This window comes from Cyclopterus lumpus, chromosome 7, assembly GCF_009769545.1.
Source record: "Cyclopterus lumpus isolate fCycLum1 chromosome 7, fCycLum1.pri, whole genome shotgun sequence".
Classification (NCBI taxonomy): Eukaryota; Metazoa; Chordata; class Actinopteri; order Perciformes; family Cyclopteridae; genus Cyclopterus; species Cyclopterus lumpus.
Genome location: NC_046972.1, coordinates 22,031,290 through 22,043,411, shown reverse-complemented (window position 1 = coordinate 22,043,411; position 12,122 = coordinate 22,031,290). Strand labels below are relative to the sequence as shown.

General features: G+C 48.8%; 1 protein-coding gene across 2 annotated transcripts in view; it reads right to left on the bottom strand.

The window, feature by feature from the left end:
* Positions 1–12,122, bottom strand: part of LOC117733922 (serine/threonine-protein kinase WNK2) — a 42,698-nt gene that overhangs the window by 14,354 nt on the left and 16,222 nt on the right. For both annotated transcript variants that reach the window (XM_034537865.1, XM_034537866.1), the window contains 11 exons: positions 8,926–9,098; positions 8,296–8,516; positions 8,043–8,200; positions 6,745–6,833; positions 6,021–6,240; positions 4,176–4,452; positions 3,955–4,070; positions 2,845–3,669; positions 1,155–2,237; positions 992–1,030; positions 289–471 (listed from right to left, as the gene is read on the bottom strand). In XM_034537865.1, coding sequence (XP_034393756.1) covers positions 289–471; positions 992–1,030; positions 1,155–2,237; positions 2,845–3,669; positions 3,955–4,070; positions 4,176–4,452; positions 6,021–6,240; positions 6,745–6,833; positions 8,043–8,200; positions 8,296–8,516; positions 8,926–9,098 — 3,384 coding nt within the window. The remainder of the gene's footprint in view (positions 1–288; positions 472–991; positions 1,031–1,154; positions 2,238–2,844; positions 3,670–3,954; positions 4,071–4,175; positions 4,453–6,020; positions 6,241–6,744; positions 6,834–8,042; positions 8,201–8,295; positions 8,517–8,925; positions 9,099–12,122) is intronic.

Genomic DNA, 12,122 nt, shown 5'->3' with positions numbered 1-12,122 from the left:
GGAGGAGTCACAGTCAGTCACAGCTGTCATCACCTGGATGGTGGGATACTGTGAAGGAAACTAAAAAAAGGAAGAAAAAAAAGAAAAAAAGGAAGAAACAGAGGAAAATCAAATACTCTAGAGAGCAGAGAACAAACACAGGAGGGCGATGCATATTTTTATCGGTCTGTAAAATTCAGAAAGTAAGGGGGAGAAAAAAAAAAAGCTGCTGAGGTATACGATATCTCACACACGAGGAGAATGAACGGGTATTATCCAGGTGAGATGAGCTGCAAGAACAGACAATACCTGGGATGGATGTGTTGGGGGTAGCGGGTTTGAAATCTGCAGAGGTTGGAGCTGTCGGAGGCCAGATCCCAGTTGGGCAGGCGGTACCTGGGCGGGCACACTTGAAGCCGACTGGCTGACACTCTGCCCGTGGCCCTGTCCATCTTGTCCAAGCTGTGAAATGCTATGACCAGCAGGAATATTCTACAGGGGGAAAAAAAAAAAAAAAAAAAGGAGGGAGGAAGTTCAATAATGGCGGCGCATCCAAGTTTCTTCTCTCAGTTTGGAAATCTGCATTTCCTGCTATTGACCACAGATCAGAATAGCTCACATTGTCCATGTTGTCCCTAAGCCGGAGTCTGAATCTGCTGCCACGTGCCGGAGCACCGAGCGCCACAAAAGCAGACGCAGAGCGAGACCCGGGAGGCCGGGCGGAAGCAGCGGCTAAGACCGATGTTGTTGTTTTTATTAACGTTTCCATCATCTTTTTTTTTTTTGAAAACCCCCCAGTTGAGCCGTTCATATTTTTCATTCGCCTACTGTCCACCAACACAGCTGCTTCCAATTCAGCTGCACCACAATACGAGGAGCTCCAAAAGCAATAACCGCACCGCCATATGCATAATCGTGTTTTTGTGTTTGTTTTTTTAAGTGCGTTTGTTTCCGTCCCTTCAACATCGAGTCCCACAGTGAAACAATTGTGTTGAGACAAAAGGCGTTCTACCTGGTTCAGGACAGCAGCCATGCAAAGATAGGGTTGAAACTGATGAGAAATGAAAACAGGGCGAGGTCAGAGGAGGGCAAACCGACATGAACATATCAAAACTTGAGGGCACTATGCATGCCGCCTTGCTACAACGTACTGTCAAGCGGTCATCAACACTCACCTGTTGCGCTCCGTAGGTCTGTGGAGCAGAAGAAGACAGGTACTGGCTCTGAGGCGGACCGAGGGCAGGATGTGCGTAGCTCTGCGAGGCCGCATCGGGTAGACCGACCGCAGGGTAACTCTGGTGCGTGGCTTCAACCTGCACCGGCGGGGGCGCCGTCCGATGAAGTTGAGAAGCCGGGGTCTGAAGCTGTTGGCCTGTAGACTGGGATACATCCTGGCTCTGTTGGGGAACCGCGGTCTGCATGGCCGTCTGACTGTGCTTCTGTAGCGTTAGGGCGTGCAACTCCTGCTGACTTTGAGACAGACGGGCGGTAGGCTGTTGTGCCATTTGTTGGTGCATGGTGTGCAGAGCTTCCTGGTTGTGCTGGAGTTGAGGCTGAACGTAAGCCGGCCCAGCATGTGGCGTCAGTTGTATGTTGGTCTGAGTATTCAGTTGGTGCTCTTGTTGAATGGCTATCTGTTGGCTGTAAAGTGCTGGTGTGGAGGAGCTCGGACCAGGCGGCTGACTTGGCAGGTTGACTGCGGCGTGGACGTGTTGCAGTGCCCCGGGCGCATGTGTCGGGTGACACTGGGCCACGGCTGCAATAGTCGGGGCTGCGGATGCAAGAGGGTAGCCTTGTGCTGGCTGCTGCGCCGTCAGGGCGGACGCTGCAGTCTGTTGCGGACCTGGAGTGGGATATCCTGATGCAGGGTGAGCCTGCTGTTGAGTTGGGGCCACGCAGCTCTGACACGTTTGTTGCACATTCAAAGGAAAAGTCAAGGAGCTTGCCGCTGCTGCCTGCTGCTGGTGGCCCGGTGCTTGGTAGCTCTGTGCAACATGTTGCTGCACTGCTGATGCTGAAATAGTTGCTGCAACTTGCTGCACACTTGTGGGGGTGTAGCTAGCAGCACTGGCTGTATGCTGGATGTTGACCGAGCACGGACTAGCTGGAGTTGGTGCTGCGGCACCGTGTTGGCCAAAATATGGAGCAGGAGGGTAACTCTGTCCAGGCTGGAGGTACTGCAGCGGCGCGTGCACCGATGTGCTGGAAGACGGCAGGACGTGTGCAGATGGCTGAGCGTGGTGACCTGCTGAACCGGCCTAGGGGCACAAATGAGAGAAATTCAAATTAGACTCTCTTGAGAGTGAATTTTAGCAGTCACGGATAAAATCCCACCAATAATTACCGGACGGAAGTATGACGACAGGATGAGGGAGACAAATACGTTAATGAAACATGTTTCAACAAAAGAGCAGGCGCTGACAGGTGTGCGCTAAAACAAGGACACGAAAGGGAAATGAGGGATGAGAGGCCGAGAGGAGGGAGATCAGACATCCGCCCCACCACCTTCAAATCATAGGCCATCTATCCGAGGCAAGCGCCGGTGCAGCATTAGGCCAGTAAAGCAGAAAGGAAACTGTTAAAATCTAGTCGAGCTCTAGAAGGGATTGGTTGAGGTTAATCAGCAGGGAAACGCGGTCTGTTAGAGATTGTTTTCGATTGTCCTCCATTACGAGCAAGCGTACGGTTGTTAAGAAGACAGACAGCTCTGTAGGCCTATGCAGGTAGCAAGACTCTAGACAGTAGATGGGATGTGGAGAGTTTAGACCAGCTCCATGCAGAGTAATGCTCCATCTCCTAGGAGGCTGGGAGAGTTGGGTTAAGCAGTTGACCCCAAATGGGAAACCGGAGCGACTTGTGACCTACCACTCCCACAGCTCTGGTAACTCGCTGCTCTCTGGCACAGAGTCTGTCCTCGCAGTCCCGGACGGGTTCTTGGTCCTCGACCAAACCGCCACACAGCAGAGGACTCTTCAGGCTGGCGTCTCCATCGTTGCGTGCGGGCCTGTGGGCAGCGGAGGACCGCGGCGGGGAGGCCTGGGTGGGCGTGGCGAGACCAGGGGCGGCTTTGCGGCCGATTATATTGAACAGGGACTGCTGCAGCAGTGAGAAATCGGAACAATCACTCAGACCTTTCAGCCGTCCGTAACCGGGGGGCGTGGCCATCGCTCCGACAGAGGAAGGGTTTTGCCTCAAGTCCCAAGGAGAGTGGTGCGTTGGCATGGCGACGAAAGGACGGCGGTGGCACCCTTCCCGTGCCCTCAGAAGAAGCAGAGAGAGGCAAGCCTGGCACACGTGGCCACTGTACGTCCCAAAATGGTGACTGTGATGCGCGGCTAGACTCAGAAGACTGCTGAGGTCAGAGTGTCTCCGTCCACTCGGCACAAGCGAGATCTCGCCGGTGGCGTCGGGTGGCGGTCCGACGGCGGCGTCACCAAAGCGGCGGCACTCGGAGGGTTCCAGAAGGTTCTCCGGTGCCGTCGGGGTGGGACTGATGGATCTCCGCGACTGAATGAGCGCGTGGAGTTGAGCAATGTGGTTCGCGCTGCGAGTGTCAATAACTGGGGCGCTTCCTCTCCGGGTCGCAGCTCCCAAACGGGTCCTGAGCTCCGGGCTCAGTGTCGCCCCCCACACTTCGCCCTTTTCACAGGAGTGAGGTCGATCTGGTAGAAAGGGGCTCATGCTCTGGCACTGATCGGGAGGAGCAACCCAAAAGCAAAACACACGTTACTTAAAATGAACAAATCATAACCACACACAAAAACAAAAACAATATGGAGACAATGAGGATGAACAAACTTGATTGCAGTAATATGCACGACTGTTGTTGGTGAAGACGGATCTGCAAGTGCCACGTGAGCAATGGCTGCTTTCAAAAGAGTGTGTGCATTTTGGTGAATCTGAATGTGTGCACGGTCCACCTGGGTGGGTGTGTGTGTGTGTGTGTGTGTGTGTGTGTGTGCTCCTGATACAGACCTGCTGTGTTGCCATAGTAATAGGCTCCAGCAGGGACTGGTAGAGGACACTCTGCTGGCTGCTGTGGGAGTCTGAGTACACAGTGGAGCCCACGCCACTATCGATGGTGCCGTCTGCTGCAGAGACGCACAGAAATCATGCACTCGTTAAAAAAAGTCACAAAAAAAAGTCAAGATTAAAAGTTAGTGTGTTTCGGAGTGGAGGGGAACAGCATCTCTTACACGTCACCGAGGTGCCACTGGCTGGCAGGTTACGCAGCCTGTTGTGCTGGTCTGCCTCTGGCTCCTCCGGTTCCAGCAAGGGCTGTCCCGCGTGTGCAGCCCCGGCGGCGATGCCCTGAGATGGCGTCATCTGGACCCTGTGGCCCGCTTCACCGTGATCCACTGGAACCGCGGCGGACACGGTTCTCTCCCGCCTCCATTTGATCAGTGCCACGCGGTCCCTGATCGACTTTCCCACGGTCTTCGCATCACTCTCGTGGAAGAAGCCAGACTCCACCTGACAGAGGAAAGAAGTGTGGGGGGGGGGGGGGGGGGGGGGGAAAGAAGAGTGTGACTTCCAGGATATTTTTAGCATGGAGCATGTGAGAGAAGAGAGAGCACACTGGGAGAAGGAAAGAGCAAGAGAAGGAAGGAATAGGAAATCTATTTCAAGTGGGGAAGTGTTCCATTCGTCAGCAGCTGGGTTCATTGTTCACAACAGAAGTGTCTGGACCGTTACACCTGCAAAGAACAAAAGATGAAGACACGATGCAAAGAACCCATGCTGTGCATGCGAGAAACAAATCCAATTCCGTCTCAAAACTAAAATGCAAAAGCGTTCACGATTCAGCAGTACAACAAAAACACTTATTTTGTGCATATTAAAACCAATTAAATGTTCATTCATCTAATGCGCTGCATAAAAGCACGGTATGCGTGGTAATTAGGCACCATTAGCACACAAGCGAGGAGGAAGGAGATCCAGGTCCATTACTGGAGACGACTCTCATCTCTCATGTTATCTGCAGAGAAGTGACTCATTAAAGAGGAGCGACTCGACATGTGAGCGAGCTTGGCCTACAATCACATGTCTGCCCTCATGCCCGAGGCGATTGTCAAGCTGGGGGGGGGAAGGAAATAAAAATGAAGGCCTCTCTACGACAGTGTGGTCAAGGCCACAACAGAACAGACGAATAGGGGGAGAGAGGGGAAGAGATGTGTGGGAGGGAGAGAGCAACAATGAGGACTCTTTGTATAAAAACAGAAGGCACGAAAAAAGCAAATTTCACGCAACCTTTTTGAAATCATCAACTCTTGGTTTTTTTCCTGCAACGGAGGAGTCAGATTGAGCCGTTTCCAAACAGCTTTTCCAATAATTTGTGAATGGAAACGCAACGCTATCTGTTGTGGCATGAGTATTAAAACAGAACACTCCTTTTTTTAATTATATAATCTGGGAGGGACAGTGATTAATGTACAGTTGACGCACACCTCACTCCTTTACTCACACGTGATGCACCACGTTAATCTGTTTAAAATAAGTCTCACTAAAAAGGACAATCCTGAAAAAAAAAAAGGTTTCCTCATTTCAGATGTGACAAGACTTTGTCTCTTTAATATTTCTGATGTACCCGTTTTAGCTTTTCCATCAAAACCTGTTTATGCCCGTTATATAACAAAACAAAAGCCTCCGCAATGACTGCTTCTATTCTCCGTCTGAAGTCTGTTTCAACTCAAGCTCTTTTTTTAGTCCCATACCGCAATAAATAATTTCATGATGCTGCAGAATTTTTGATGAGTGTTTTAAAGGGTTGAGGTTTGTGTAATCGTGGAGTTTTTGTTTTCTGGGCCAGGTTTTTTTATTTTATGCCTTATCTGATGGTATTCAGAAAACTGTGTACACAAAACAAAAAAAGGAAAGAATAACCCTGGAAGTGTACGTTATCTCTGACAATCTGAATGCATTCCACAATGACGGCATGAGCAATGCCAGCAGCCAGAACACAGCAAGCAAGCCAGGCGTGCAAAGCATAATCAGCATGGGTTAAAACTAATTCAGCTTATGCCTTCAAATATTCAACTCACCATTTCCTGTGCCACAACCTCGGGGACCTCCTTTTCCAGGTCAAAGGTGAACTCGATGGCTCCGCTCTCCTTGTACTTCCCTTTTAACTTCTTGTGGTCCTCCACCCAAAGTTTCAGGGCCATCGAGTCCTTTTTCCCATCATCCTCCTCGGCCAGCTCCACCCTCACACCCGTGTCCTCCGCGAAGAAAGCGTGGTTCAACAGTTCCTTGATGGTGTACCTGGGAGAAGGAACAGCACTTGTTAGTATTTTTGTACCGTTACTCCCGGGTTACGCGGTGTCCTGGTCGAAGAGTGTCGTGTTGTGCGTTTGAGAGAGAACTTTTGTGTGGAGAAATTAACTGAAAACGGGCAAAATTAATTGAAAACATAATTCACTAATTTATGGCGTGCGACCTCTAGTAATTATACATGGACATGGATTACCTTTGCCGTTGACACAGAGCCAACTCACTGAACTCAATCATCCTTGAATAGAAGGAAAAAAAAAAAAGCCACTGGAGGGTAATTAAGGGAGATTTCCCCCGTCTGTACACAAACTCATTATGGAAGAGAAATTGAGCGACGCCCTGCCGATACGGTGGGAAGACCGCAGTGCTGCCCAGATGCCAAGTGTAAGCACCGCGGCCAATGAAGCAGGGGAGGGGAGACAAGGCATGAAAGATAAGAGGGGCACCTTGTGGGGGCCTCCGTTGGCCGGACACTGGACAATGACGGGCACTCACCGCTCCTCTTTCTTTTGGCAGATACACTCTCCAATAATCTCCTTGATTTCAGGATCCATGACCTTGTTGTAGCTGGCTGGCTTCACTCCCTGAGGAAAAAGAAAAGAAAAGAAATTCTGACGACGCGCCTTGAAAAGGATGCTGCGTCGATGTAAAATAACTGACTGGGGAAGAGGATGATTTTGTCACCCAAAAAGGCATAAAAGCACCCCCCAAAAGAAAGCTTTCAAACCGCTCTAATCTCTCTTCATCCGAGGGCTCAACGTGCGTCTCAATTTTCAGACAGAATTAATAACCCGGGACTGTTCAGAACATCCCGAGTATACGGATGGACAAGCAGGAGCGGGCTTGAGTAGTTTTTAATACTCTTTCATAAACACTTTGGCTTTTTTGGGAAACACAAATGGTTCCTTGCTCAACACCGACCTCGCTTTCTTCATCTAAATTCTTCAAATATATATACGCATCCTCCGGTTTAACATTCCAGCATGTGCTCAGGGAGTAGTTTAAAGCTACGGAGGGTTTCTCCTTGATCAATCTCCTATTAATATCCTGCAGTGGTCCCTGCAGGCTACTCTAACATGCGTATACAGTAGCAATGCAGAGAACAGTACCGAGAAAACAGCCGCACCGATTCCCTTTTACGGCAAGGCGAGACGGTCACATCTCAAGATTTCCACAACCGCTGAATCCCTTGCGTGGAAAATCAAAAAGGCTTTCGTCCAATCGGGAAGACGATCGTGACTTTAAAACAATCCTCGATCTAAAAGACGGGTTTTGCTTGCAGGGACACACTCATTGAAAAAAAAAAAAAGAATGGGATACAGCCTCGTGGGCTTTATCTAAAAAAATTTTAAAAAACCTCGGCGACTCAATAGATTCACAGATCTCGTACCCTACAGATATGCTGCATTCATGCAATTAAAAACTCCCATGACTCATTATGTGTGGTGAAGGAAGCAGCTTTTAAAAAAAAAAACACCCCCTGACATCATTTGCACCCTCTCACGGGTTCACGAAGCGTGACCCCGAGATATTACAGAACGCATGCGAGGCCCCCCCTTTCATAAGACTGGAGTGTAAACACGACTGAAGAGTTAAACTGTTTGCATGCTCGGAGAATGGAGAGAGAATATTTTGTGACCGCGTTGTTATTGATATATGAACGCTCCATTGCCTAGAAGTGGTTGTATACAGTGTGTGTGCGTGTGCGTGTGTGTGTGTGTGTGTGTGTGTGAATGCTAATGATCAATTGATGCATGCCTCATTCAAACAACAGCCACAGTATCTGTACTCACACTCGTGACTTTGCGGTAGATCTGAGCGGCGTTCTGACACTCCGAGTAGGGGTATTCCGAGGTGGCCATTTCTAGCATGCACATGCCGAAGGCGTAGACGTCCACGGCCTCGTCGTAGTGTTCTTCGTACATCTCCGGCGCCATGAACTCTGGGGTGCCTGAAGAGAGAAGAATACCGCAAACGGATGTGTCATTTATTTCATGCACCGTAAGGAATACTAATCCGCTGGGTTAGATTTCAAAGCCTCCTAACCTATGACGCTCTTAGCAAAGGAGGCCGCCTTGAGTGTTGCCAGTCCCAAATCCCCTATTTTGACCGAGCCGGTGGGTCCGGTGATGAAGATGTTGTCACATTTGAGGTCCCTGTGGATGATGGGAGGGGTCCTGGTGTGCAGGAAGTGAAGGCCTTTCAGGATCTGTCTGCACCAGCTCCTCAGCACCTTTGGCTTCATTACCTTGAAGCGCTTCAGATAGCTGTAGGAAGCAGAGGGAAGCACATTACTATTACATTATTATTATTATCTGTGCCAGGGAATCCTACGATTGGTTGTGTGTGTGCGACCGCTAGCGAGTGTGTATTCACTAATCTTTCGTGTTGCTTCGTCAAACTGCAGTGTATTTTGGGTGGCCTGTTATGGCTGCATGCTCAAGGACCTCTCGTTGGTTGTGGGCGACTCAACACTTTCTCAAAACACCTTTTTTTTTGTGTGGTTTGATACCTCCATTGCTGCCTCCTCTCTCACTACTCGTAACAGGCTCCTGGCCACTAGGGGCCGCTAGTGATAACGGTTTTGTGTTTAGCTAACAGCACCCAGCGGAGATCCGAGGGCACATTTCTTTTTTGGTCAGTGGTCTGCAAAACTCTGCCTTCAACTGTACTCACGTCTTTAGCGTTCCTGACGTCATGAGCTCCGTCACCAACACAATGCACTTCTTCCCTTTGAGGGGCAACTCCCAAAAGTCATAGAAGCGGACAATGTTGGGATGCTGAAGACCCTTCAGCATCTCTGCCTCCTCCTTGAAGCGCTGACGCTCCACCTTTGACAGCTTGCGATCCTAAAAAAAAAAAAAAAAGACAACAGATGCAGCAGAAAGAGAAAAAAAAATGAATATGAAGCCCTGACGATACCTGTTCTAACATATTTCCTTCGCAGGAACTACCAGATGGAAAAGAGGCTTTTTACCCTGAAGTCATTTCCCTGAACATTTTAAATTCATGCATCCAGTATGTTTGAGTGAGCGAGAGGGAGGTTAGTGTCAGTCTTTGAGTCGTATTAATTAGACCATATGTGTATCAATGCAATGTGTGTGTGTTTGGAAATAATCCAGATCAGTGGCTTCCTTAGGCAGTAAAAAGATGCAGCATTAATATCATGCATGTGTCTGATATTCATTTAAAAAAGGTATTTTATGTTGTAGTTTAATACCAGTCAGATGTGACCTCTCACTCACAGAGAGAGATATATTAAAAAGGTGACAAGGTGTGTGTGTGTGTGTGGAGACGGACATTAACATGGTCACATCCACTGCAGCGAAAGGTTACGTGTCCTCGACCCCTTTTATCTTTCTCCTTCAATCTCTTCCACTACCTTTTTGCTCCCCCCTCCCCCAAACCATCTCTGCACCCCTAACACCAACCACTCCCTTCTTCGTAACCAAACATTCCCCCCCCCCCCCAACACACACACACACACGGGAACACCCCCGGTAAGCGATCCCGCTCAGCCCCCTTCCCCACTTCTCCGGTGAAGGCTCCCCCCCCCCCCCTCGCTGAGAGAGCATCCGACTCGAGGTAGCGCCGAGGGGGTTTTCTTCACTGCGATTTCCCTTTCTTGCTTCAGCACCACAGCAACGACTTATGTAACAGAGGCGCACACGTACACTCAGCACTTAGCGTTGGACTGGAAGAGCACGACCCCGCCCCTCACGGAGACGGACGACACCGACGGCGGAATGCGATGAGCGCGACGGACGCGAGATTAAATCCGCTCAATTATTCAACCACCGTGAACCCACGAGATGAAAATGCACAAATACAAAAATCAGCCCGAATAACCTGAAAATTTACTATGAAGCAAGATGCAACGTGTTTGAGGAATGAGATGAGATGTGGCGATAAAGCATGCTGTGTGTGTGTGTGTGAGAATGTGACTTATTGGGGTTTTGTGTGCAAGTGTGTGTGTGTGTGTGTGTGGGGGGGGGGGGGAGATTTTTCACTGCACTCTTCTAGAGTCCCATGAATAATTCAGTTCTGCAGAGAACCTTTTTCTTCCGAGGCGAGCCGAGCGGCGGAGGGCTGGTGCCGCCCAAGTTGGGTTGGGTTTATCTTTGCTGCATGAGAGCAGCACATGGACTGAAGTTTACCTGAATCACAAAGGAGACCGACAGCGTAGAGGCAAGTTTGAACCCTTTAGCACTGCAGCGTTCCTTCCCCCTTTGGACAACACCCTTTTATCTTCATTACTCCCTCCTCATCATCATCATCTCATCGCTAATCTTTCAGGAATCACGCTGACATTCCTAAATAACCCCTTTAACCCTCCCCCCACCCTTGGGGGCTTCTGCATATTTCAGAAGCTGCATGTCGGGCTCACAGGTGTTGTGCACGGCGTGGACAGATATATACATGTGCACACTGAGACGGACCCCTGAAGGACACTCCCAGGTCACACACACACGCGTGTGCCAGACGAATGGCATCGCGGTGAGCGTCTGTCTGGAGAGGAGAGAGTCATCAGCTTGCTGCATCGTTTACTGTGAGGGGATGTGAGCTTTTGACCAGTGTGACTCATCATTTCGTGACATTTGAAATATTTTTTTTTTTTTTTTTTTTAAATCACAAAGTGCTGCAAAAGCGCCGCATGAACGTCGTCGTTCTGCTGCCGCCACCCCTCACATCCGTGTACTATATTAGTTCCCCGGCTCTGGTGGCTCACACAGGTGACGTATGTGACCAGGTAATAGATTACAACGTTAGTGTTTCAAATCAAGCTCCTGGCGTGACGTTCACACATTATCGTTGACGCATGCCGTTCATTTAAGAAAGAAAGCGCCCGTATTGTGGAGAGAAGATGGCTCAGGGACGTGAACGCAGCTTTGTTTGAGTCTTAACCTCTTAACCACGAGAACGAGAAAAGGCAAATATTTCCACACCGGGGATTTAATGAGGACACACACTCAAAAACCAAAGTTCACTACATTACGAGCAAAAGCATCATATAATCTCGCTTTTAATTTACCCCAAAACCAGCCGACTGAGCTACTGGCTCATGATATCACTTTTAACCCCCCCCCCAAAAGAAAGTGGATGAGATTACATGTAAAAAATCTGTTCCTCGTCTCCAGCTACGTCTGAAATATTCATATGTTGATGCCAGTCTGTAAAATGTGTGAGGACAGAGCCTCTTTCTCTCCTAAAACACCGGTGTCTAAACCTTTTAACTGCATCCATTACTAGCTGAACTTTTTTTTTCCAACTCGTCTCTCTATCACTGTGCCCTGCTGTGGTAAAAAACTATACTTAAAAAAAAGAAAACACACCACGAAAACCAATATTTGGTCAATACTGACACTGGACACTTTGGTAGACAATACATTGAGTGCATCAAACTGGATAAAAGAAACTACCATGCCATGACCCGCTGATACATAAATATCTTTTTACTATATTATTTATAATCCAAGAGTGTGATGTGGCCCCTTTTTCTTTTCTTTTTTTACAGTCTGTTTTTACGTCGCTAGTCGATTTTGATCGTTAGCCCATAAAACGCATGCAGAGAGCAGGAGAAAACAAACATAGCACAACATAAAACTGTCAAACAATGAGCATCCTTCATGTCAAAGGATTTACCATTTAATTGGGAGTTTCTGCCACGAACAGAAGCATAAAAAAAACAAAAAAACATCATAAAACACGAGTGAGTAAAAACATTGTTTCGCTAGTAGCAGAGTGACACTGCACCTTTTCGCTTGGATCAAAAATAATGTGAAAGTGATGGAGGGGGTTCACATCAGGACGAGTGTCTACTATTGACATGTCCCCTAATAGAGTTAGACTGCCCCTAGTGGGGGAGCCGTGGG